This window comes from Rhipicephalus microplus, chromosome 5 (genome assembly GCF_043290135.1).
Source record: "Rhipicephalus microplus isolate Deutch F79 chromosome 5, USDA_Rmic, whole genome shotgun sequence".
Lineage (NCBI taxonomy): Eukaryota > Metazoa > Arthropoda > Arachnida > Ixodida > Ixodidae > Rhipicephalus > Rhipicephalus microplus.
The window spans coordinates 13,938,444-13,965,606 of record NC_134704.1 but is presented as its reverse complement, the minus strand read 5'-3'; the positions used below and the strand labels follow the sequence as shown (position 1 = coordinate 13,965,606).

The 27,163-nt window shown below is 44.8% G+C and overlaps 4 protein-coding genes across 4 annotated transcripts; 3 read left to right on the top strand and 1 right to left on the bottom strand.

Moving 5' to 3' along the window:
* The first annotated feature begins 1,991 nt into the window (after positions 1 to 1,991).
* LOC142817670 (uncharacterized) lies at positions 1,992 to 10,844 on the top strand. Its single transcript, XM_075894877.1, has 6 exons — positions 1,992 to 2,248; positions 3,505 to 3,584; positions 4,938 to 5,021; positions 6,978 to 7,010; positions 8,796 to 8,837; positions 10,697 to 10,844. The coding sequence occupies exons 1-6, from the start codon at positions 2,110 to 2,112 to the stop codon at positions 10,721 to 10,723; spliced, it is 405 nt and encodes a 134-aa protein (XP_075750992.1). The 5' UTR covers positions 1,992 to 2,109; the 3' UTR covers positions 10,724 to 10,844.
* Positions 10,845 to 14,145: 3,301 nt separating this feature from the next.
* LOC142817206 (uncharacterized) lies at positions 14,146 to 18,174 on the top strand. Its single transcript, XM_075894260.1, has 2 exons — positions 14,146 to 14,314; positions 17,017 to 18,174. The coding sequence occupies exons 1-2, from the start codon at positions 14,285 to 14,287 to the stop codon at positions 18,172 to 18,174; spliced, it is 1,188 nt and encodes a 395-aa protein (XP_075750375.1). The 5' UTR covers positions 14,146 to 14,284.
* A 934-nt stretch (positions 18,175 to 19,108) lies between these two features.
* LOC142817205 (protein Z-dependent protease inhibitor-like) lies at positions 19,109 to 19,582 on the top strand. Its single transcript, XM_075894259.1, has one exon. It carries the CDS (start codon positions 19,109 to 19,111, stop codon positions 19,580 to 19,582), a length of 474 nt encoding a protein of 157 aa, XP_075750374.1.
* A 1,507-nt stretch (positions 19,583 to 21,089) lies between these two features.
* Positions 21,090 to 25,181, bottom strand: LOC119174006 (tetraspanin-33). Its single transcript, XM_037424786.2, has 3 exons — positions 24,381 to 25,181; positions 23,501 to 23,657; positions 21,090 to 21,990 (listed from the first exon to the last, which is right to left on the bottom strand). Exons 1-3 carry the CDS (start codon positions 24,718 to 24,720, stop codon positions 21,651 to 21,653), a joined length of 837 nt encoding a protein of 278 aa, XP_037280683.2. The 5' UTR covers positions 24,721 to 25,181; the 3' UTR covers positions 21,090 to 21,650.
* Between the last annotated feature and the right edge of the window lie 1,982 nt (positions 25,182 to 27,163).

Here is a 27,163-nt window from a genome sequence, read left to right as displayed (position 1 = left end):
GTGGTTTAACGTATGTCTGTGCGTGCATTTGTACACATGTTTAGCGCCACTTCGTGACATTTCGCCCAGTAGAAAAATTGCAACACAGTCACCTTCTATCCGCGTGCTTCGCGTAACATCGATTCCCAAGGTATGTACGTGGAATTTGCTGAATTTCGCTGCTGAAAAAGTCTGCCAATAATGCATTTAGTGGACAGGCCTGTATACACCTCCCCGCAGGAGTCGGGAATCCTGTAAACAATCCCAACTGCGAAGGAAGCAACAGCGCAGTGCGTCAACGAGCAGCCTATACGACTGCCGTTCCTCTAGCCTTCTTCTCAATTGCCGCAGAAGCTACCCCTATACTTTTAGTTTTCGAGGAACCAAAACAACAACTCACGGTAGCGTTGTTTGAATCGAAATGAAAGGTTTGTATATTGCATATCCTTCTGGTACGCACGCTTATAACAATTTCTTTTCTGTTACTTAAAATTCATGCGCGTGCACGGTACCAGTTTAGTGTTTTCTTTTTTTTTGTTTCATTAAATTTCAGTTCTCAGACAGCACTCGTACTTTGTTCTTTTCGTCTGGTTTCTGCGTCATGTTCGCATTCATTTTTCTGAGTATGCATCGATTCTAGCTCACCCAACCCCCTGCCTTATTGCTTAAAATTGCATGTATTCTACGGTGACTGCTAGTAGCTATCGCAACCAGCCGCTTATCATCTTCGACTGCACTGCATGTCGGACCAGCCCACATTACAAGCTACGCTGAAGCACTCCTGATAACACGTATCGTGTTCTCGCGAGTGCTTCAGCGTATGGCTTGTAACACAGCTTGTTACATAACTTATCGTAAACTAGACAGCAGTGACCCCAGCTCTGGTTACACCATCTACATAATTGATTTAACATGTGATTATCATATTGAAGTTATCACAAACATGCCATTATCCCATTGAAATTACCAACCAGCTCAGCTTATTCAGCAATATGTCAATCCAAATAATAAGAACTAGGTTAATAAAACTCCACTTTCAAATCCGGCCATTTCATTCCGAATATTTTTTCTCCCACAGTCCATGAATACAATGAAAGTAATAAAAAAAACTAGGTCATGTGCAAATATGCAGGCTCTAGCTGCGGTCATGATTTGTTATTGATACGACATGCTCTGAAAATCGACAGTTATCGGTAGTGTCATTTATACGTCACAAAATACATTAAAAATATTTCCTAAGATCGACTTCTATAGTGCCGATAATAATGAGGCAGTATGGAGTGTCGCTGTGATGAAATACTGAGCTCAGCAGCCTTTTTGCGAGAACAACACTAGTTGAAAAACGAAAGAAAAAATGAACATGATGCGACTTGGAATGTGAGACGTACTAAAAAATTGTCTTGGTTTGTTCAAAGAGAAGGATCAATGCCTCAGTAAGTCTAGGAATAGGTGCCAGGCCGTTGTGTCGAAGACAACTGCCAGTCTGAAGTTTGATGAGGCTATTTTGGAGTTCAAAGACGCTCGCAAAACAACGTGACCACCGTCAAAACTGTCCCTCGTGTCTTCTCCTGAATCACTTGTCAGCCTTTGCAAACAAAAGAAAAAAAAAAGATGAAAGGTTTTTTAATGACAAGTAAAACAAGTAAAAAAAGTGTATAAGCACACTCATAAGATGACAAATAGTTAACGCCAAGCCAGCTGTCACTAGACGTCAAGATCTCTTACCATAAAACCGACTCTTCATTTTCCGAAGTCGCGAATTTTGTTTATAGTCACCTCATTTTACAGTTCATCCAGGTTGCCTTCGTAAGAAATCTTTTGATTCAGCTTTGCAGACTTTTTTCTTCGCAGTTCTTTCATTAAACAATCCAGATTTTGTTTTCTGATTCGCCTCAGGCGATCGGAGTATGTCTTTCTTTTTTTTTTTCCTCGCCCATAAGAATGAACTCGGACATTAGGATGACGCATTGACAGCTTTTATTGTATACTCGTTGCTGGCACATCTGACCATTCGCACATCAGAAAGCACCAGCGTACGCTAAGACATCGCGCTTTATAAAATCGCCTTTATTGCACTGACACTGTTCGGCCGATTCGATTCTCCAAACAACTTCGACAGCGAGACCCAGCATGAAGTCGTCGGTGGCGTTTCTCGCTTTCGCAACGCTTTTCATTTTAAGCTGCTCGGCGCAAAAAATGACGTTTCAGGTGTTTAAGCAGAAGCTACTGGCCGTCAAGAAGGAAAGTCTACCGGAATCGTGCAAGACACGTAAGGTTTTTCTCCGAAAGTGAAACAACCTTAAGCGAAAAATGAGCCGACTTTTCGTGAGTGCAGAGCCTCGCATACGGTTTAACTGCCGCTTGCCAGTCGACGCCGATCCCATAGAGGCGCAAACTATAATGCGATGCATACAAATGCACCAACTTCATACGTGCTGATAAAGCACTCGGTATTACATTCGTCAAAAGAATGTGAAGTAATATGTTGTTTTGTGAACGATAATGTAATTAACCTTAATTGGCTCGCGATTAGTGCCTAATTATTATACCACTGTTCATTTTTCTTTCTAAACAAAAAAAATCAAGACACACGCTGAAACTCTATGCTTGATTGCTTGAATGACTGGTACGTGGGGTTTAACGTCCCAAAAGCCATATGATTATGAGAGACGCCGTAGTGGAGGGATACCAAAATTTCGACCACATGGGGTTCTTCACCGTGCGCTCAAATCTCAGCACACGAGCCTACAGAATTTTCGCCTCCATCGAAAATGCAGCTGCCGCGATCTGTGGGTCAGCAGCAGAGTACCTTAACCACTGGACCACCGCGGCGTTATTAATAATACTTGAAAGGCAGCCCAATTAACATCATACCTAAGTCATGTATTATAGCGTCAATATAAAACAAACGATGCACACGAAAACACTTCGAGGCACACGTTCACGACGGTTTGACATAGCAAGAGGAACCAACGGTGCCTTTAATTAGATGTTACATGTTAGCGCTCGTGTTAGTTCATCTTGTTCTTGCCGCTTCGTCATGTCAATAACGCCATCTATTTCTGGACAAAACAAATGCAGCTCATCAAGGAGTGTAGCGATGTAGTAAGCTTTTTTTTTCAGCCGTACTAGAACGGTGAATGAAATGACTGCTAAAAATAAACAAAAAAAAAACAAAAGGGAAAAAAAGGCGTGACCCTCCTGATGTATTTTACCATAGGTAGCATACATCACGAGTATTCTACGTATATAGTATACCATGGGGAAAATACATATGTAGAATATGTAGGTAGAATACCTATGCTTTATTGCCTACCCTAGGTATTAGAATACGTATATATAGGGCAGCCGATAGCCGGGCATAGGTATTCCAATGTTTTCTATCACAGGTAGAATACATGGTGTCGGTACCAAATACAAGGCCACTCAACATCTGCTGTCAACAAATACCGCAAAAGTCAGTGACTCTTCCACATTGCTTTCTTTGTTTCGCATATTTATATATTCTTTCCTTTTTTTGTTTAGTGTTCCGAGTATGTGCACCCAATCTGTTTGCTCTTATGCCTCTTCTATTGAAACTGGAAAAAAGCTGGGACCAATTTCAGGCAAGTTTAGCGCACGTTGCTTATTTCGCGACGCGATGCTTGAAGGCAATATTAACACTCATCAAGGCTATAGAACCTCATACACCTCGTGCGAACGTGGTTTTGAACGAAAATTGGACGCGAGGGAAGGGAAGAAAAAAAATTAACAGTGGCTTAGTTCGGCCATGCCAATACACACGCATCTTGAGCCTTGACGTCATCGACGGTGCCTTGTTGGTGCTGCTGATATATTCTGGCACGTCACTATAGGCTTCCTGGCACCGCCGCCTTGCAACACGCTCCTCACTTTGCTCTCTGCAGCACGTCTAGCATTATTCTGTACGTTCTTCCTACACTCAACCACGAACTGCCAGGGAACTACTTCGGGAGCCGACGCTTCACCGCTATTCTGCTCCCCTGAGCAGCAATTTGGCGTTCCGTCCGGACGGCTGTATACCACGCTTGCAAACACCCCGCTATACGTATGTCGCACTGCGGCCGACGCGAACAAAGAAGAGGCACGAACAGAATGCGTCTTCCGCGGCTATGACGTCACTCCCACGGCTCCCAGTAAGCCACGCAAGACTGCTCAGCCTCCACCAGTGTAGTTCACGGTATACAAAAACCTCGTGACATTTACACGCTTGGTTAGGTCTGCCCTAAAAAAAAAACGCATATAACCGGGATAACTGGTTATCTGCATTGTTTTAGGCAGGGCCTGACTAAGAGAGTGGAGCAAAAGCCACGCAAAAGCGAGTGAAACCACGACTCTGCATTTATTTAACACAATGAGTGTAAATCGAGTATTGAGCGAGTAGGTAGGAAAGCTACTTGGTTGAATTTACTTTTGATTAATGTTATTACAAATAAAGTAATTAGATTAGGACTCAGTTATCTTGTGAAAGTTAATGATATGATTATAATCCAAGTGATTAAAGTGAGTACTGAGTGGATTAGTGGACGTTAATTTGTGGGGATTAATTACGTAAGTGAAACAAAGAGTACATCACAACTGGTAGACAGAGAGCTATAAAGTGAGCGAAAGCATGGCGGTGCGTATACATGATAATGAAAAAATTGAGAGGGCAGTAAGTTAATGAGTGGGTCATAACTCGCCAAAGCTAATCGGCTAAGGTTAAATTAGCAATGAGTAATTAGTGATGCTTAACCGCGAACGATAATTAATGAAAGTCTAACGTCGATACAAAGTCCACGGTAAAATGGCCATACCATATAGCTTTCACTTCCAAGTCGTCGTAGGCAAATGCATAAGATATTGAGTCTTTGCAGGCTAATCATCGTAGTAAAGTTTTCTATCACTCAGAATATATACCTGGCTACGTCTGCACGTCTGAATTCGTCGGTTTCTTCCAGGGTGTATCGTGCGTGAAGGGCGCATTTGACGAGGGTTTCCCCAATTACAGCTGGGAGTGCCAGAAAGCAAGTAAATACGAGAAGGTGAGTCACGTTGCCGTTTCATTCTAGATGCTGCCATAAGCTTCGCAAAAAAAAAAATATTCACCCGTTACTCTCTTTTGGTTAGTGCTGACTCCCCGCGGAAGCGTTTACTCTTTGTTGGAGAGTCGTGTCTCCAACAACTCTACGAAGAGAGTACAATGATCTAGACAGTGAGTAAACGTGCATTAATAAGCCTGAAGCTCCCGAAAACAAACACAAAAAAAAAATCGCCGTCCCACGTCGGTGTTGCCGATACAAGTGATGGAAAAAAATCATGGAGTCGTGGCATCATCGTTCGGCTTCATCATGACGTCACGTGACGCAACCGCATGATGATCCCACTGCATCGCAGCTTAGTCAAAAGGTGCGCCGATCATGGGGGCAGTGCAAAGCCAGGTGAAGTGCCTCCAATCTTAAAGGCAGTGGAAAGCCACGTTACGTTACGAATAGTTTTAAGAGTGATGGGGGAAGATAACACATCGACTCAGAAAATAAAATAATGATTTCCACCTTCCAGTCGTCATCGATGAGTGCACAAGAGACCCTGTGAGTTTTGTTTAAAGTATTTTATATGCGACAAAACAGGACACATTAAAACAATTTAACAGGTAATATTTTTATTGCTTAGGCAGTCGTACGGACCCGCATTTTCGCCGTCACCGACGTCTTAAGGTTCCGTTTATAGAAGTGCAAGGGCGTTAATACCAGCCTGCGCGTCGTACTATGTGGGCGAGTGGAAATGAGTGAGGAAAGCCCGCGACCACGGGCTAAGCGGAGAGGCTCAAACTTTTTTCATCGTGCGAAAACCCAATAGAGGCTGGCCAAGGGTGTTAAGTAGGAGCTGCGTACTTTCATCGGCCGGACGAAAGCGCACGCGCCCTGTCCTGCAGAGGTAAGCGGACGGATCGTATACCCTTGTACGTGTAGTGCCCTCACCGGCTCGGTTTGTGTTGAACCGAAAGCACGAATGTCATTTCGCTCGTTACAGCGGCTGCGTTTCTTTACGCGAGCGTTTTATTGATTTACGGTAATGAGACACTAGCGGATTGAATAACTCGTTCCGCATATTGCAATTTTTTTATTGCATTCCTTGATTCACCCTTGCGGCGAAACCGTCGCTTTGTCCTAGAGTGCACATAATGAGCCTATTCGAAGTTTGCCGTACGGGAAGCTGGAAGAGACTCATTAATAAAAAAAAAAAGCCCGAAACCATCGGGTATCAGGAATAGGCAAATGATATAAGGATATGTAAAAGCTATTTTGATTATTTTTTTCTCTTTTCATTATCTCTTATTATTTCTATTATTTCTTCTCTTGGTGTCTTTCTTCAGTACTTCTAACAAATTACTAAAATGTAGCCGGGTCTAATGTAGCCAACCTTTCCATGTTTTATTTAAAATTTTAATAAAAAAACTGACCTGCTGTCTAACTTCTTTTCGCCCCAGACTTTTTTTTTTTGTGCAGCGCAGAATTTTTATAACCTAATACCTTTATGAAGGCCATATTTTCCTGAGCCTCTTTTACTCACTCTTTTAAATAAGTATATAGACCATAATGTATAACCAAATTCAACTATCACGACGGTTGTCTTATGTATACATAAAGACCTTTTTTGGATATACATTCTACGCAGGCAACGTGAATGAAAGTTAAAGCGGGAACGTTTAGTGCGCATAAACGAAATGTTTGCGTGATATTATTGAAATCTCTAAATACGCTTACTGGGAAGCAACATTACTTATCTAGTTGAATTGTGCGAGGCGGCAGTCAATGTCTGACGAATAGTAAAAATGTGCAACGTTACGTTCATTCAGTCGATGTTCAGTGCATAAATTTCCTGCTATCGTTTCTTGCTTTCTTTTTGTTAAAGTGGCGTCCTGAGAAACAGAATGTCCACAAAAAGCTTTCGTTCTTCGACTCCTGAACCCGCTTGAATTATGCCGCATTCCCTTTCAGTCTGTACAATGCATGCTGTCTGACGATGTCACGGTGAGTTAGCTTCTTTTTCTTGTCTATATCACTGCGTCTTTTGTACGAAGCGCGTACAGAAGCGTTGGGTTGGTCTGCGATGTGATATATGATGCGACTTCCCAATCTAAAACATGGAAGGACATTAGGAACAATGAAAAAAGCTATATTCCAGAATTAGTCCATGTTTTTAAAATCTACTCATGATTATAACATTCATGTGCTGCGGAACAAGATATTTGAAAATTTGTTGACTAAGCGTATGACAAATAATACAGTGGTATGATGTATATAAGCTGTCTAATTAAAATTGGTAATGTTTGTTAGGCAGACAGACAGCCAGACAGACAGACAAACGGGCGGGCAAGCGGGCGGGCGGGCGGGCGGGCAGATAGATAGATAGATAGATAGATAGATAGATAGATAGATAGATAGATAGATAGATAGATAGATAGATAGATAGATAGATAGATAGATAGATAGACAGACAGACAGACAGACAGACAGACAGACAGATAGATAGATAGATAGATAGATAAATAGATAGATAGATAGATAGATAGATAGATAGATAGATAGATAGATAGATAGATAGATAGATAGATAGATAGATAGATAGATAGATAGATAGATAGATAGATAGATAGATAGATAGATAGATAGATAGATAGATAGATAGATAGATAGATAGATAGATAGACTGCCTAGTGAGCCCCAAAAACTTGTTCGCCAATATTTGATTGTCCCCAGTAAAAGGCTTTATTTGGTGAAGCCCACCAATTTGGCGATTTCCTTCGTTACAAACGGGAACGAACCAAGGTTGACTTAGCGGTCATTCGGCCATCACGTAAATGCATACGAGTCAGCCCTGTTTCGAACATGGAGCATTTGTTTATTTCACTACACGTAATATTTTGACAGTGCAGACGTTATTTGATCTGCGAATGCCTCGTGAGGCTTTCCGCATCAAGCTACTCGTGCAAACTTGAAGGCTCCCTTTCTTTGTTAAACATAACATTAATAAAAAAATAACAGACAATGAGTAAAGATGATGCTACCACAAGCAATTGTAATGTAAGTGGGAAGAAAGAAAAGGGGATGAATATATAACTTGGTCAGCTGCCAGCTCGTAATATGATCACGCGTGCCCCGTAACGCCAACAGGAAACAAAAAAGCGCTCCACACCACTCGCTGCAATGACTACTCGTGGGGCTGACTGACGCTTGAGCGTTTAAATTAGCATAGATACCCCCTGAAGTGGACGAAGGGACGACCGCCAGCACGCCTCAGTGGTAGAGCATCGGACGCGTTATTCGAAGGTCCCGGGTTCGGTTCCTGCTAGCGGCAAGTTTTCTTTTCTTCCACTTTACTTGCTTCAGATGATAATTACCACAAATAAATTCCCCCATACTTCCCGTGGTTTTCTTGTCGGTTCTATTTAATGTTGTGTCTAGCAAACAAAAACGAGCTTCTAAAGTTACTATTGGCCTTTTGTTTATTTTTCTAACTGGGGTGACCATCAGTCACCTGAGTGGAAATCGAAGCTGGCGCAATATTGAATACAATCATTGTCAAACGTGAGCTATGATCCTTGGTAGACAAAGCGGAACTATGCGAGTGCCGGGCACGGGCAATGCAGCCTGAAGAGGCAGGGAGCCTTGATAAGATGTCGTACAGGTTGTTTCTCGTTGTTCTCTTTTTTTTTCTTGCACAGTAGAGTGAAGTACTGACATTGAATTTGTGCGTTGTTTGTGTTCTGCATGTTCACTGTCGTTTTATCTTCCCCATCTCTACGCTCATAACAGAATCTTTTCGGAATCTCTAAACCAAAAGTGCAGAGGGCGGTGGTAAGTACAATTTCCCGCTTCTGTGACGTACATATTTGCAATTGTTTGACAAATATTTAAAAATAATAGAGCGCCAAGTCAACAAACGAAAAAAAATTGTACTGAGTATCATCTGAAAGGTTTATAACAGAGAAGTTATTTTATAAACCTTTAAGAGAGCTTATCAAACCTAGTCGCAAAACTTGATCACGCATTGAAAGAAAGGATTTCAGGAAAGATTTTGCAATTTTTTTTCAGATAGGTTCTTTGTTGCGCGATTTAGAAACAGTTCAATTGCGCCTTTATTTTGCATCGAGCAGCCTAACCTTGCCGCCACGGCGAACACTAACTGCTTAAAGCTTACAGGAGTGGTCCTTGGCTATGGATGTTTCGGGGAAACCCTTATGGACCGTGGAACTGATCTGGGACAGTTTGCAGCAAGCAAAACGAGGGGCTGGGGTTGCGGTTCATAAATTAACATAAAACGCAGCGTGAAATATGCGAGTTTTATTTCACCCTAGCAGAGAGCGGTAAAACTAAAGTGCAACGCTTGTTCGACTTCAATTGCTCGTCAATGAGGTGCGTGATTGGCAGCCGCATTCAACCTGTTTCTAGCGCTATTTGCTCTTCAAGTATTAATGTCGAGGAAAAGTGCTCGCTTGTATACTTAGAATAGAAATGCCACAAAACTTCTACAACCACCTTATAAAAGAAAGCTAAACCTAAGTAAGCTTCGCCGCATTGCATTAATGTGCTGCAGTGAAACAAAAAAAAATAAGAATGGATTGTTGTTATGGGTTATAGTGCCTCCAAAAACCACGCTTTATATGCTCGATGACGGTTTTTGAAGACTCCCAAAAAGAGCTTCACGGACCTCCTGGGGTCTGCAGACATCCATTTAAGAACTTATCATTCGGAAAGGCGAGGGTGGTTACGGAATGAGCCAGCGTTATTCTCCGATGTTGGGGTTACTCAGTTAGATTCTCAGTGCCACAAAGCAAGCGTACACATTCCTAAAGGAGAAATGTCTCAGCCAAGTGTTCGGCTGTTCATTGGGGCTGTGGCCGTTTTTAAGGAGGAAAATGTGACGTTATCTTCTGCCACACTTTCAGAAGCACTTCTCGGTGCTAGTGTACAGGTACCTTAAGTAAAAATAAATTGAAATAATTAATCAGTTTAGAGTGGTAAATTCTATTCTAAAAACTCAAATGGCGTTAATTTCACCATAACGCGCTCACTAATAGAGCGCAAAATCAAAGTCGAACTTCCATTTTCAAATTTTTGTTCGTGACGACATGAATTACGAAGTGTACATTTTCAAATTTCGGCCATATTGACTCGCAGAAACTTCCCGAAACTTGGTATGTCAAATCTCTTACCCCACAGATGAGTACGTAAAGGGAGTAGGCGGGTCAAAAGTAACCGGGCCACTATCCCACGTATTTCTATTGAGGCGTGACCTGGGAACATTTGACCAAGACTGCACCTTATTTTTACTTATTATAAATGGCGTATGCCTCAGAGTACACCGTCAAAGTAAATTACGTCATGGTTATTGGCGTGGGAATACGAAGATGGTGGGCGCCCGGCGCATTTTCTTTAGTAGCGTTTTCTCGCTCACCATGGATCTTCTCGAGGCAAGCGTGGCGATTTTGGCACTACGAAAGAGTAATGTACAAATACGAGGAAAACCTCGTTTTGTTTTAGTTTTCCTTTAAGGTGGCTTTCCCTGCTCGCATTAGTGAGCGTTTTGAATAGCATTCGGCTAATAGAAAGAAGTAGTACCACGCGACATGAGGTAGGAGTGCACGTTTACGCATTTGCAATTAACCCCAATTGCAGCCGGGATGATAACCTGTTTTTACGATCATTCAACGCAGAAATGCCTCCTCGATAATGTGTCGTGAAGCTAGTGTACGCCGAAGAGTGCACGGCAGGCGGAGTGTTGTTTCCCGGCGACGAAGTTGTAGCTGCGGTCCCAGCCCTGCCCGATCATCATGAAATAAAGATATACGACCATCAACGAAAGACGGCTCAGTGATTCTGTGTTTTTAAGAAAAACATCACGAAATCTACGACCTCTGTTTGAAAATGCATACAGCTAGGCTTCTAAAGAAGGTGCTACACTTTTCAAGCTTGCAAGAAGCGTAACAAAACAAAACACACAAGAACGTAGAAAAAAAACGCACAAAAGCACTTAGAATGTGTAGTTCGATAGATCATTTTACCTTTCTTCACCATTAAGCTTGCACTAAGTCACACAATGCATGAAACAGCAAAACTGGACAATTCCGAAAACTATAATATGGTTGCTTATGGGTTGTTTCTAGGTTCTTTCAAAGATGTTGCTAGTATAGGTGTGTGCATACTATTCTTCAGAAGAAAGGAGGGGGGAGGGGCCAATCTTCCTCTATTTACATAATGGCAATATCAGGTGAGCCCAAATTGAAATAATATCATCTGCAACGACTTTGGCATCGCGATATCAATGATTGCGATAGCATCAGCAGCGCTGCGGCGAATTGACCTGAGCAGTGGGAACGTATAGCGCACATCTTCATGCAATACTAATATGCAACTTTGTTTCATGAACATGTGAGGTCGTCACGTGACGTGACACAGGCAACTGACCATATTAGTCATCTCGTGATCGAAAAAAAAAATAAGAAAAATGTTCCAAAATCACCGAACATTGTTTTCTCGTTGAATTTTGTAGATATTTGTTTCTGAATAAAACCACACCTCTTATCTCAATTGACTGGAGTTCATTTGTCTCACTAATCGTGCAGAAAAAGTTATTTTGAAGGTAGCTTCACCGCATGACGCTAGAATAAAAAAATGGCAATCATATGAAATCCGAGACACGAATGTCCTGATATGGGCAAGTCCAGCCATATAGCCTCAAGAAACAGAAGTATAAAGAGTATGTTCTTCATTGGTTTCGTTATGGTGCCCCTCCCCAGGTTAATCTGTATATGGTTTAAAACAGTTTTCAATAAGTAAAAAAATAAATAGATAAATAAGTAAGTGATAAATAATTAAATAAATAAATCAATAAATCATGATCTTCGTGCGGGACCAATTCTTGTTGATGACGAGTACAGTCGTCATCGATCATTTTGTTAGAAAATCTCATGATGACTTTATATGCTCCTCAACAGTCGCGAAACGGTCAAACCAGGCACGCCAACGATGACAGGGTGCATCTGACCAAGATAGGTTCACCCATCGGAACGTCGGCCAGTCTGTTTGAGCCTGTCTAGCACGGCTGCTAGAAGAAGACGATGACAAGGGAAGCAGTTTCTGAAGAGGTTGTCCCAAATTGTAAGTGCACGCTACTGTAAGGCAAACATTTCCAGGGTAATCTTCTGGAATTAGAGGTAGAGAACTGCAAGAACCGTTTTTTTTTTCTCTGGCCGGCACCTGGCTCGTGACTCATGAGTCGGCGGGCCCAGGCCTGACCCGGTGATTCCAAACTTGGCTTGTACTGCCCGGGCACCGAAACATTCAGGCCTCGCCCTTTCCGATTCCATTCGATCGATTGGTATTTCAGCGACAGGAAACACTGTAGAGTTCACGGTTGTTTTGAAGACACAGGCCTTACATAGCTTTTCTTTTTCTGCACCAGAATTATTTATGTCCATATTTCCGTAGGTGTTACTGCGGCTACAGAGCATAATACTATAACAGAAACACTGCATGTCCTGTTCCCCAGCTGCTTGCATTACATTGCGATAAGATAGTCTATCTATACTTACGAGACCGGATAGCAAGGTTATTTTGTAAGAATGCCTGGCAAAGCAGGTAGCCTGAAAGAACAACGACACAAGCGAGGAACACGTGCACCAGACGAGTGATAACTTCGAACTAAATTTTATTCTCAGAGTCCACGCCTCGTGTCGTGTACTTGTTCCTCGCTTGTTCTACCTTCTTAGCCATAGAATCTAACTGTACTTTGCAAACCGCTGTGCGACAGTATGTGAATCATACAAGAGAGGAGTTTAGAAGGATGTGGACGCTTGGCGACATGCACCGTATTTATTCTAGCGCTACGCAACCAGCATTGTAACGCGATGAGTGTCTTTTTATTGTACCTAAACACAAAACATAGTTTATTTCAGCGGATTTTGGTATTCTATTGTAACGCGAGGGTCGAATTTAGGTAGCGAACATCTGGGGGAAAAAAGGATGTCTCACATTCAAGTAAATGAGGTACGTATAATATTGAAAATGTGTTGTCACTGAAGACGGGGTGTCGCGTCGCTGGAGCTCCAGCGACAACCCACGTTCGAGAATATCATCAGCTGATAACTGGGTTCAAAGTTATGTATGCTATCTGTAGACGTGGGTGCGAGAGTAAACTGATCATATACGAAAATCAAAACTCTTGCAATTCGTAAGTACGCTTCGCCATTGGCTGAAACGTGTTCGCTAAATATATGAGACAACAGGATTGGCTGAAATATTTACTTGGGAGCATTGTATCATCGGGCGTTTCCGTGAACACGGATCCTGGTTTTTAGCGATCGCTTAGCTGACATCATTTGATTCGAGATGGTTGGGCGACCGCACGGACCATTAAAATTACGTTAATTGATTCAGAATCAATCAAACAGCTCTTTACAAGAAAACACCGTGTTCTGAAGAGCAAGCTGAAAAATTGTGGCAAAGCACTTCTAGAAATATCTACACCCTGCACTGCTTTACTGGACCACTAACGTACCACCCCTTTGGAGATATGTTTAAAGTAGTGGTTTCAAATACATGACCTTACTCTACGGATGCACGTTTGTGTGTCTGGTTTTATATAAGAAACTTAAGCGCGTTGGCTGATTTCGTGAGGGATTCTGACACCACAGCTAAGCCGACCGTAATGTTTTAGCCAGTAAGAACGAATTTTCTACTCATAATATTGTTACGTTTAGTAATGTATTTATTACGCTGAGGCGTACTGGTAGACTTCAAGGGGTCATGCACCGGAGGCCTATCTCGCTAGCCGAACGTCCTCTTCTCTAATCTGCCTGTTCCACGCTACCCACCGGCTCATACCCAAATCACATATGCAGTAACAATATACATAGTATAAATCAGCGGGTAGTGGGACACCGAATTTTCGTGACGCCTACCCGCTAATGATGCACATGACACGCCGACAAGCATAAAGTGAATCGCCCCTAAATATCTTGATGTGAAACAGAGAAGGGAAGTCGAGCGGTAATTCGAGACATTTTCACTGCCACCTCAACGACTACTCATTGCTCAGAAATCCACATACATGCACCAGCCTGTTGTGTGATTTTGGTTGTAATTAAGGAGACGACGAGAGCAGCTTACATGCAAGGACGTCGTCCTAAAAAAAAAAAAAACGCATGACAACTACGCGCATTTTTAATAGTACGCTTTGTTTTTTGTTTTCTTTTTTGTTTTGTTCAGACTGACGAAGAGGCAGGAAGTGCGCGCATTCGGCAATGAAACGCAGCAAGGACACCGAAAACGAGGTCAGTTTGCCTTGGAAACTACGGTTGTACAACGTCCCAAATATCGCACACTATGATAAAAACAAAAAAAAAAGGGGGGGGGGGGGCTCGGTATTTGAAGCACACCTAGTGAACATTGTGATCAGTAAACTATAGTAGCCGCTTTCATTTATGACTGAAGTTTAATCAATTAGTCCTAATCATGCTTCTTGCTCGAGAAAGACTCGCCTAACGATTGAAATGTCAATGAGGCATATGTTCAAATGACATCCAACTGCGTTATTTTCAGCAACGTACTAATAGCATGCTCGCTTTCTTTTTGGCAAAGACAGAAAAGTTACGTAATCTTAAAATTGACACGTGACTAGACTGCAGCGCGCATAAGCGCGCATCAGGGAGCAGCGCCACCAAACAGCATCACTGTTATGTAGCAAATCAAGACTATACGCCACTCACTTTGGTGGGAGCATCGTCCCATTATTTTTCACATTTCACGTGCTTTAGCAGTCAGCCGGATAAGACGAACACGTAATTAGTACGTTGCTGAAAATAGCGCAAGATATCACTTGAACGTCCCCACAGATGCCTCATTGACATTTTAATGAGTAGGTGAGAACTAATCGATGTAGATGCATAATTTGAAGTAATTGGAGTAACCTCATTCAGACAAATTCGCAGTAACTAAAACAGTATAGTGGGAACAATGTGCACTAGGTGTGCTTCGCGTAACAAAGTCCCTCTTTTTTTTTTTTTGAATCCTGCTTGGTTATATTTGGGACCACACGTATCTTACTGAAGGTGTGCGCCCTGCATAAGTGTTGGTAAATTAGGTTAGTTGACGCGCAAGGCAGATTGGTGACGATCCAAATATGAGCCACTGATATGAGTCACGCATCGATCATGCGAACGGTGCAGCAGTTTCCTAATGAGAACCGCGCCAATTAACACAAGCGACAGTTCTAGAATACTCTCTGTCGTGCGCAGCGTATAGTGCCGTTCAGGAGAATCTGAGCAGAAAAGCATGCGGCGGCGTCCATTCACGCTGGAGTACTTGGCGTCTTCACTGACGGTAACTTTCCAGTCGTCGTAGTCGCGCGTCGTGCACACTGCTCGGCCGCGGCCCATATAGCTGCGATAGTCATGTATATCTATACTGCTAAGTTCTCTCCGCTGGCGTCCTGTTTGAGGACACTTTTCACGCACGTTCGTCACTGTTTAGGGTAATAACCAACAAGCAGTCAATGCTTGTGGGCCTCACACACGTCATGCGGTAAAAAATCGAAAGACAGCGTATTTTATGGCTAATCAAGGTGGACGATTGGGCCAGTTGGTCATACATGATCTAAGAGTACATACGCGGTATAGAAAACACGGACGGGAAAAAGACAACGACAAGCTCGCTTTTTTCCTTGTTGAACACAATTTTAATGAGAAATATAACTAGCAATCATTTCAAGAAAAGTATAGGGGATTTTATTTGTAGTCATTGTGATATACAAGTGGCGAAAGTAGACGGACCAAAATATAAATTTCCGCCGGAAGGTTTTTGCCGGTGGCAAGCTCTCTTTTCATTGTGATTTTTTCGGTGTGTTGCTAAACGAAATTTGAAAACATATTCAGCGCTAGCAAACAAGCCTGCACATTACTTTCTACACATTTGTATCGTAAATATTCACCTTTTCATAAACGCCTCCCTGGGGGCCGCCATAGCCCTCCTTGGGCTGTGCGAATTGGCGCGTCCCCTCGAAAACGCACTGACAATTGGCCTTTGCACTCCCGTGCACAGCCCATCATGGCGGTGTTTTTTTTTTTCCTTCCTGTGAAAAGGTGTATACTACGAATAATATCCCGTATACTTTGCTTAACAATTTTGTCTCTCAGTTCTCATTAACGCGGTAAAAGATGACATTCGAATAGTACTGTGCGGCATGGGGTTCAATTCTGTGACACAACACTCCACTAAGATTATCTAAATCATTCGAGCGAATTGAAAAAAAAAAACACAGTCGACGTGATCCGGTGTAGTCATGGTTACATCAAGCCTCCCTCAACAAGTGCTCACTATTCGGTCGTCATGCGAGTTTCCCCGATGACGTATAGAGAGCCACGCTTCCAGCGCGTTGCGATTAGTGCAGTGATAAAATCGTTTCTAAAGAAGTGGAACTAAAGTTTCATAATGCCATATTGAATCCGCAGCTGCATAGAAAAGCAACACCAACAACAACTACAAAAAACCGTTTACACCAAGCTGTTTGATTTTTAGGATGTATCCCTCTTGGCTGATGCTATAGCGCTTCCCTTGGCGAAGACAAAGTAGAGTCGAGCCACAGCCTGTCACGGACTATGCAAGAATGTCGAAACTCCAGCACCAGAACTAACGTGCAAAGCTGGCTATTGCAACCCCGGTAGAGGTGCGGGCTTCTTGTCGTTCGAACTCGGCTCGCCCGGCGGACAAACTCGGCGCGGTGGCTGCGCGTACTTCAGTATAGGCCCGGCTGTATGTGCCCTTCTTCAGTATAGGCCCGGCTGACGAGCAATGGCGCGGAGGGTTCTTTTTTAGTATAGTCGCTCTTGGAAAAAAATGTGGATAAACATTCTCTTTGCAGTCCTTCAACCATTAACAGTTTACAGACAAGTATCATGGTTCCTTTGAAATCGTCGCTACCGGTCCTTCGGAACCTCACCAGGAAGCCGCTATAGAGTGAAAACTTTATATCTCGCAGGCCTATACCTCTGAGGACGAGGACAGCAGCGGCGATGACACGCAGCCACCTCCACGGAAAGTGAGACACCTGCTCGTGGATGTGGACATACCACCAAAGAATGTGGCACAGGCAACACCAAAGCTGGCCAGCGTGCAAGTCAAGAAGCCACCAAACATCGCAATCATAGTCCAGAAGCCGCCGTCCATATGGTCGAGATTTCGGGATATTTGTTCGTCGACGGCGACGTCTTCCGCTGAGCAGGAGCGCGACGTGGCGCCAGCAGGACGGAACGTTCACTTTACGGAATCGACCCACTCGACGGGTTTCCCCGAAAGGAGGCCAGATTCGCCACAAATAAAAAGCAATGGCCACCCTGCAGCATCGCAGCGAATAACTTGCACGACCTGTGACTGCAGCAGAAGAAGTGCGAGCAGTTCCGGACCATCTGGCCGCGAAGAGCTTTCCGAAGCAAGCGATCCCGCGTGTGACGATGTCTACCAACCAGCACATTCCGGCAGCAGATCCCCGAAAGAAAGAATGTGCGTGGACGAGGTGGGGAAGTGTCACTGCGAAGCCACGCCCAGAATGCAAAGAGTTACCGATGGCACTGCCATTGCACGCATTGCCGTCAAGAATAACGTGAAATGCCGTTCTTACGGCTTGTGCAGGAGACTCACGGACGAGAGCAACTACCTCGGCTTAAGCGTCTTCAACGCTCTGCCCGAAGACCGCAACGTGTGCCTCTCCATCTACGCATTTTCCTTTCTTGTTCCTCTCATCGACGCCCATGTGACGGACTCGAAGGCGAGCTTCAGAGAAACGTTGAAGTTCGGCGCTCTAGTGGCCAAGGACGGCGGCCGCTTGGCCTGCTCCTGCAAGGAGGTGCTCACGACACTCAGGCGAAGGGAGGCGGCCAGTGGGGAAGTTAGAGTGAACACCGAAACCTACCTCCACCCTTACTATCACGAGTGTGGGACAGATTCAATGCGCAACGGCATGAGCCACGTCATGACTGCAGAGTTGATTGCCGATGATCCGGTCAGCGAAACAGCCTGGAATGACGTACTCTTCAACACAGCCTCCTTTGAGAACCTGTGGAAGTGCCCCTTCAGCAGGAGGTCCACTTATACCGGCAGTTTCTTCAATAAGTGGACGGACCAGGTAAGTGCCGATTAAGCTAAAGAAGAAACTAGTAGTACAGTAATGGTTCTCTTAATTAAATGTTTATGTTAATTAGATATTCGAGTAACAAGAAGATGGGGTGTCGAGGTGCTCTACTTTTCGCTAGTTACAGATATATGTAGTTGACGGACAACGATTACCGAATACTTAAGTAGTACAGAACTTAAAGTCAGTGTGAGTCGGATGCGGCACTGCAGTTCGGTGTCTAACATTATCTATATAAAAATTTTTGGTGTTTGGCATTTCAAATCGACATTATGGTTATAAGTTGGCATTTCAAATCCACCTTAAGGTTATAAGCTAATAATAACAATTGTTGGGGTTTAACATATCAAAACCACCATATGCATATAGGAGACACTGTAGTGGATGGCGGCGGAAATTTTGACCTTCTGGAGTTGTTTAACGTGCACCTAAATCTAAGCACACGGGCCTCACACATTTTCACCTAAATCGAGAATGCGGCCGGGATTCGATCCCGCGACGTTCGGGTGAGCAGTCGAGTTCCACAAGGCCCACCGTAGCGGGTATGCCTAACATTCTCAAAGTACACTTACAGAAATCTCTACGACAGGGGACGTTAGGACGCCCTCCACCACCGTGTGCAGCAGTGTACAATATATGCATAACATGTACTACAGGTTCGTAATACGGCTTCGAGACCGCCGCCTCGAAGCAATATTACGAAAACTATAGTTGGCGTAGAAATACCCCGGTGCGCCATGATCACCGATGTTCAAGGGCTTCTCTCCGTACGCAACGCGCTCGATGTCTTCTTGTTTGGAACAGAACTTCAGCTCCGTAGCTCGAAGTGACGAAAGCGTGAACGAGAAATCTCTAACCTAGTTCGACACGTAGGGCGATAATAAGGTGTTACACTAATAAAACGTTGCCGTCATTTCTATAATTTCAGGTCACGGTGCAAGTGATGCGTAGGACCGGCGTACTGCCGTACTCTTACTACCACGACCTCGACGCCGACGTCGTTTGTCTGCCTTACGCCGACGGCGCCCTGTCCATGGTGCTAATCGCGCAGCGGTCGTTGTCCTCCGGTTCCCTCAAGCTCACTCCGGACGCCGTGAGAGGCTTCGTTCATGGCACCGTTGAAACACTGGTCACCCTCCACTTTCCCAAGTTCCAGCTGTCCACGTCATTTGACATGACTGACGTCATCAATAGCTTAGCGAGCGCCAACTGCGACAGTGAGCGGCTTCATTTTCTTCGTTTGCGGCAGGAGGGGCGTTTCTCCGTCGACGAAGGGCACTGGCCCGCTGTGAGCTCTGAACGCACTTCGTACGCGGGCGCCCCCGTGACCGTAGTCGTTAACAAGCCCTTCTACTTTGTCATCACGGACAAAACGTCCGACCTTGTTCTGTACGCTGGCAAGGTGATCTCACAGTAAGCGTGCTACTTTAGGTTCGTCGATCATCACAGCTGGACGGCTGTGCTTCTTGCGCTCGAGACCCGCCGAAAGGGCGCTGATTCGACAAAAAGAGACGACTCGCTCGTCTCAGACTTACAATTTCTGGTGCCTATATAGAAGAAACTTTTTCTCGGGATAAATTTTAAAAATTAAATGCGATAAAAATCTGCGAATATGGTGTCGTGTATGAGGTGACACATATATCGTGGCAACGCACAAAAAGACTCACAAAAAAAAAAACGGGCGAGAATCGTTGCAGATCATTGTCAAAGTCCGCAGTAGCTTCGCTGTGTAATTTTTTTTTCAATATTCTCTTATAATCAGGGAATCGCAAAACCTTGCACTGACCCTTTATGATACACTTGAAGTTAAAGAATAACAAAAAAACATTCCCTGCAGCTGCTACTTTTGATCAGTCCTGACTTGGGACATATGTAACCCTCTTTCAGTGTAAACATTAACACTCTTTCGGTGATCATTGCACTCTCTTTAAAGAGTTGATGGCGAAAACATTCTCCAAAAGAGAGTTAACGTGCGTCATGCGTGTTAAGTCAAAACTCGACCAACGCAGTAACAGCGTTTTTTTTTTTACATTGAGTGCACAGCACAACAAAGCATATGTAGTAATGGCTATTAACGACTATATAAATGGATATAGCGATTACAATTAAGTGACTTATATCTGATCACCTTCGCAACTGCAAATGCAGTTCTGAATGACCCACTACGTCAATACTCATTATTCGTCATAAGCGATGATCAAGCATACTCAAATACTGCAGAGATTAAGGCGGCCTCGGAACACCCTTTGACAATTATTAAGAAATCTTTTATTCTCACCGAGGAAACTCGCGTGATATGTTGCGGTATGCTTGTCGGGGTGTGTTTACGCTTACAGCGTCCAAGTGGCGCGTCGGTTCACTGCAGATTAAAGTACTCAACTCGCCAACAGAAACTTGGAGGACGGTTGAGCTTTACCTTAACGAATAGAACGTGATAGCGTAATCTGATCCTGTTCGGATCGCCTTCTGAATTGCTTGCTGGCTACGCTTTTTCGTGGACGCCTAAATCATGCCGCAAAGAAACGTGTGCGAACCTGTCAATCGGTTCTTTCAAACTATACTATAATACCAATACAGAAAGTACAGTTGCAAAGCGCCCACTGCGACATAAATCTTGCTTCTGCGAATGGGCGAGGTGTCCTACACGTCTTTAAGACAATTATGCGCACCTGCGCCGCCACGCACGCTGTCAATACTGTTCTTGGTAATAATAGCAAACAAGAGTACTTTAAGTACGCCTTTGTGCAGTTGGGCGGCCTTTAGCTAGCGCAATGGACATGATTTGACGCTTCGTGCGACTCCACTTTGTAGCTCTAGGATATGTGCTAATGACAACTAGTGTTCGTAACAAAAGAAATTTTGAGCACGGACGTAGCTTTGAGGTAGAGCACCTGGCTGCTATACGCAGTAAGTACGCTTTTGGGTTCAGTTCCGAAATGTTTTTTTAGTTCTTTATTTGCTTACAACCAATGACGTCGACGCCGAAATTTCACAAAAACCAGCTTTTCCACGCTCTCACGTTAAGATCAGCGGAATCAAGTCGCCAGTTTCGAGTAGTGGTTCCCTCCGTCAGCGGAGGCAGCCCTGCAGAATCCTAGCGAGCTACGTGTACGTCTTTATTGCGAGATCGAGATTATTTCCATGGTGCAACCACGACAACAAGCAACTCATGTCAATATTCCCTGATATGTTCACGATTTCGCAATCATATCTCACATCGTAAATGTGTGGGCAATATGTACGCAGAGCTTTTGCAATCATATCTCACAAAGTAAATGTATAGGCAATTTGTATGCAGAGCTTTACAGTCATCAGTATAATAAAAAAAATGGCTTTTTGACCCTTTGGCAGTGATAGGAGACTACTGTAGATAAGTATAAAGCTAAGTATAAACTTATTGTTATTACTTTCAAATCAAGGCGACCATCGGCTGAGGGCCTTGTTGTTCACAGTGCAATACCGCACATATTGTCGCGCACAGCCGTTTAGGCTTGCTGCAACGTGGCGCCGCGCACGCGGCCGTAGATTCTCCGGATGGCCTCGATCTCGGCAATCACCGATTCGGTCATCATGTCGACGAAGGAGAACACGATTGCGGCGATGAGGCAGCAGCCGCCGATCAGCGCCACGTTCTCCCTGATGTACCGCTTGGCGGCCTCGGGGCAGCTCTCGAAGTAGACCCGGTGCCAGGCCTGGTGGTCCGTCTCGTTCAGCACGCCCCGGCCGCAGTGGCGGCTCTGCATGCCGCTCGCGTTGCGCCTGCAGCACGAGTGCGGCACGGAGCAGCGCTCGTGACTCGGGTTGCCCGCGCTGCAGTTGAAGTACCTGCAGGCGTGCGGTGATCGGCAGCGTGGAACCATGGGCACATATATGTCGAATTACCATTCGCACGACGCAGTGCCAGTGGCGACAGCCAATCACAGAGAGGAGAACGCCCGCCCACGGTAATTATGATGATGATGATTTGTGGGGTTTAACGTCCCAAAACCACCATACGATTATGAGAGGCGCCGTAGTGGAGGGCTCCGGAGATTTAGACCACCTGGGGTTCTTTAACGTGCACCCAAGTCTGAGCACACGGGCCAACATTTCCGCCTCCATCGGATATGCAGCCGCCGACGCCGGGATTCGAACCCGCGACCTGCCACGGTGGTCATGCATAGTGCTCGACTCCTGGCATGAAGGTATTCAATTCCGGACGCGGCAGACGCATTTCGATGGAGGCGAAACGCTACAGGCCCCAGTTTAACGCGCACTCTAACGCACATTAACCACTCTAGCACACTCTAACGCGCGCTCGAGTGGTTAACGTTAAAGGACGCCTGATGGTCAAAATTTCCGGAGCAATTCTTTACGGCGACCCTAAGTCGTATCACGGTTCTGGGATTGAAAATTCGAACAACTATTATCATTATTAGAGAACAGCTTGAACATATTTTGCTGACAGAGCTGACGACTTGTTTGTCTTCATTGGCGGGTGGCGTCGGTAGTTCGGGACACCGGTGGTGGCACTCCATTTGGCAACTTATGTCACGCAATGAGCGGAACGTGATATTACGTGAAACTCAGCATGAAAGAAGCAGCCCTGTGCGGGCGATTACAGGTCAAGTCGTCGTTCCAGCATGCCACCCAACTACGCACGATGTACTCGGCCAGCTATGACCACCAGTGAAAGTACTTCTCAATTCACCCTGTTGTACATGGCATAGCGTTCGTGCGATCTACTACACGACTAGCAAAACAGCAGTCGGAGACAAATCTATAGGCAGCCGCGATCTAGAGAACCTTTTAGAAATTCTAGAGAATCTTTTACTGCACTCGAGTGCCCTTACTTTAACAACTGCTTCGAAATGAAGGGCTGTATCGCACAACGTGGCTAACGAACCATCTTGTTTACACCGCATACCACTGCCATCTCGGAATACTCATGTCTTGCTGCTTCGTCTACTCTGAGCTGTTGTTGACACCTTCAGCACGAGAAGGAAGCACCTTCTGTGCACGGTAATTGTAGCGCCATCTGTGCAGCTTTGGGAACGTCACACGTTTAACAGGCATTGATGAACCAATACGTACTATCTCCACCGAATTCAACCCGCGCAGCGCCAAGCATTCGCGCTCTCCAGGCATCTCTGACAAGCATGCGATGCGCGTCATGGCGACAACTGGACGGCGCCAATATGCCATCAGGAATGCCTTCCGAGGTTCGGGTCTCATTTGATGTACACGCCTGCTGGAACGGCGACTTTAATCCCTGATAAGTCCGAAGTTTTTCTTCGGATGAGTGTGGTTAACGTCTCCGCAACATACATCGATGTTGTCGCAAGCGAATACGCACATGTTAGTATTCCAGTCCCTAAACTTGAGGTCGGTCATTCCGCAGCAGTGAAGCTGCCTCTGCAGCGCGTCCACGATCTGCTCGGAGTCGGCGCTGTCGCGGTACGCGATCACCAGGGACAGCGACATCGTCTTCGAGATCATCCTGCGCACGTCTCCTGCAATAAGAACAACTGGAATGCTATAGCCTAGGGATGGTTTCTCAACAAATTACATTTGGTTCCAAGCTTGTCACACGCTGTCGACCCCGTGCACTCTGTCAATTAAGCTGGACGCAGCCAGTGTACACCGACACGATGGTAGGTAACAAATGATGAGGACATACATCTCACGACTAAGCCGTCACAATCCTTTCTTTCTTCAATACAGCAAGCCCCACTTGTCCACGCGTGTGCTGGTGTTATACTGTTTGCCTTGTGATTGAATGGACCCTTATTAGGGAGCTACGTAAACCGCTGGTCTTCCCGATCAAGGCACGCTCGCGCACAGGTATCAGTTACTTATTTAGAAGGCATACAAATGTGTGTACGCCTTAGGTGCTTCACCAAACGCAAAAAAAAAAAAAAACGACCGTCGGTTTCGTCGGCGCGTCAACACGAGTGCATGGTGCAAAAATCATCACGTGATGGCGTTACCATATGACGTCATCATCGCGTCACAGAAAGAAGGTTGTTGCGTGATTATGATATCATGACAACACCGTCGATAGGTAAACAAAAAAGTTGGTTGATAACGGAGTCCCTGCAAAAACCTAGTTGTGCAGAAACGTCTTCGGAGTGGGTATAAATACATCTAATGAGGATGTCTTTTGCCTTCAATTCCCCCGGGGCGAATGTCGCGTTGCAAAGGGAGGGCACGGCCACACGCACACAGCGACTGACCGGGCACGAAGAAGACGACGATGCCGCCGAACACGCTGGCGACCACGAAGACGACCAGCACGAACGAGTACATCCTGAGCAGGGCGGTGTTCTCGCGCAGCGCCCCGACGCAGCCGAAGATGGTGACGATGAAGAGCGCCAGGCCGACGACGAACAGGGCCATCTCGACGCGCGACACGACCAGCGGCGACAGGTCCAGCTTGGCGAGCGACGCTGCGTCGGCCGCGTTCAGCTCCGAGTTCACCAGCAGCACGGTGGCCACCGACATGAGCAGAACGCCCACCGACCACAGCGCCAGGTTGAACAGCAACAGGGGATAGCGCACCTGCAGTTCATTCATGGATCGATTCGTTCATTCAATGACGTCGACACGATGGTGGTTGTGGTGCGCCACTGCTGACACGGAGATCGCGAGATCGAGTCCCGGCCGTGGCATTTTCGATGGAAGTGAAGAAGGCACGCTTAGATTTCGGTGTGCGTTCAAGAACCACAGGTGACCAGCCCTCCAATACAACGTTTCTCATGATCGTATAGTTTCATGACCGTTTCGGGACGCTAAACTTCATAAATTATCATAATTCAATGATGTCGTAGCGGGCAGTGGGTAAATGGTTCGCCTCAAAGGGCTTGCTAGTTGTAAAAGAACAGCAACGATGGACTTCACAGCGCTACAAATACTAGTGTTTTAAATGTAAATATCATTAGCATATATGATATGCGAGAGAGATTGCTTCATATCAAATCCCGCTTCATTTAACGGTTTAGCTGTGGCCCAGTTCGATGCCATATACGTGTACTCAAATAAATTCACGTAAAACACGAAAATGACTTTGAGACAACAATTCAATCAATTTGAATTAATTCATTGCATTTCATAAAGTTGAAATATAGCTGAGGGTATAATTTTGACCCAAAGTGCGCAAGCTATAGTTGAGCAACACCAAGAGCATTTATCGCAGTGATGTGAACTGCATTCGCACTCAAATTTGACGAGTCTTGATAGTTTACGTGAATGTTTTATTATGTTACGATGGTCTCTAGGTAATTTTGAGGAATTTACTCAGTGATGCGTCACAAGTTTACAAGCTTGACACATATTACCAACTTTTGCTGAATCGTGTTATCAGTTTTTATTTTTGCATCACTGTCTGAAACTTGCAAGTATTCCCACCCCTTTATATTTAGCTGTGCTTAACATTTTTTTTTCACAGAAAAATCTGCGGCGTATAAAAAAGCCTGCGTTGACGAGATTCTAGTTTATTCTTTTGAATTTAATGAACAACCCCGCCAATTATGGCGCAGTGACTGCCTAAAAAATGATTTCTACGTTTCTGTGCAACTTAGATGCTGCCCCAGAGTTAACTCTTCCTTATAACTACAACACATCTAAACGGACCGAATTTTCGAGATACCCGCTGAACTTCAAAAATATACGGTGCCACTAATATGTCCTAGTCAAAGGCAGCGTATGAAGACCAAATAAGAACGCAAAAGTTAACTCGTTAACTAAAGTAGCTGAATCTCGTCCGCAGTTGTGACGCTCTTTTAGCAGTTGACCCGAAACGATGGTTAAGTCTACGACGCGTCCATCTTCTTGACTTAAACTAAGATGTCCACAAATGTGCACAGCAGCGCCGTTTGCTTGAGCATCGATCTACGAGGTAAACGTGCTTAATCAGGTGCTCGAGACAGCTGAAGACACGCACCATGGGGTCGACATCGAGTTCCACGTCCCGCTCCCATGTCGCAGTACGTCCTGCCATGCCGCTCTTCCTTTTCTTCTTCAGCTATCAGCAGCCGGTTGATAACGATGATGATCGATGATTGTGGTGATCGTTACGATATTCAGCCACATGAAGTTACTCTTCTCTTGAAGATAATGACAATACACCAAGCGTTCACGTTGTTAAGTCTTAAATGCGCAGCATTTTAGGGGTCTGGGCTGTTGTACGCCATCATCATGTGCTGTCTTCGCTTGGCGTAACGCAGGCAAAAACGTGTCGTTTAACCATTGGTAGCATAATGAGCGGTCGCTTGCTTGCTTGCTTTGTATTGGCTCTCACCCACCAAGGGGGGTGGGCCAAGAAGCCGGCGGTTAATGTAAGTGACCAATTAAGGACCATGCAGGGTAAAAGTTTGTTCTCAAGAGAATACTATAACTTTGACGCAAAGAGAAAAAAAAGAAAGAGCACAAATTAATGAAAGCTCAATTGAGGCTTGGTTTGAAAAAGGTGATCAACAACTCGGCAAGGCAGTCTCCTTTTGTCACAGAGGAATTCGCAGAGTGCCCCGCAGACGTTACTGTCGCTGAATTCCAGTGAAGCAGCGCTGAAGGAGAGGATATTCGGAATGCCAAGTGGAATTCCCAATTTTCTTGAATAAAATTTTAAAGCACTTTTACTATTCATTTTTAAAACGGCAACATGTAAGTAGAAAATGGTCGATATTTTCAGGTTCGTTACAGATAGAGCACAGAGGACATGGGACCAGAACGTATACCTGTTTAAGTAGAAATTAAGCGGTGATATACGGAATCGTAACCTTCTTATGGAGACTTCCAGTTCACGCGTGGGACACCGTTTATTATTCCATGCAAAGTGCAAGTGCGATAATTCTCTGCTCGGTGTAACACTCTTTAACGAATCCTCAAGAAGGGATAGTTTTTTTTTAATCTTGCTGCCGTAACATAAGCTGCTCGAGGCATAACTAGCACAATCTCGCTCCCACCCAGGAGTAGGCTTATTCCTCTTGGTCTTAGAGCACTTTGATGATGATATCAAGTG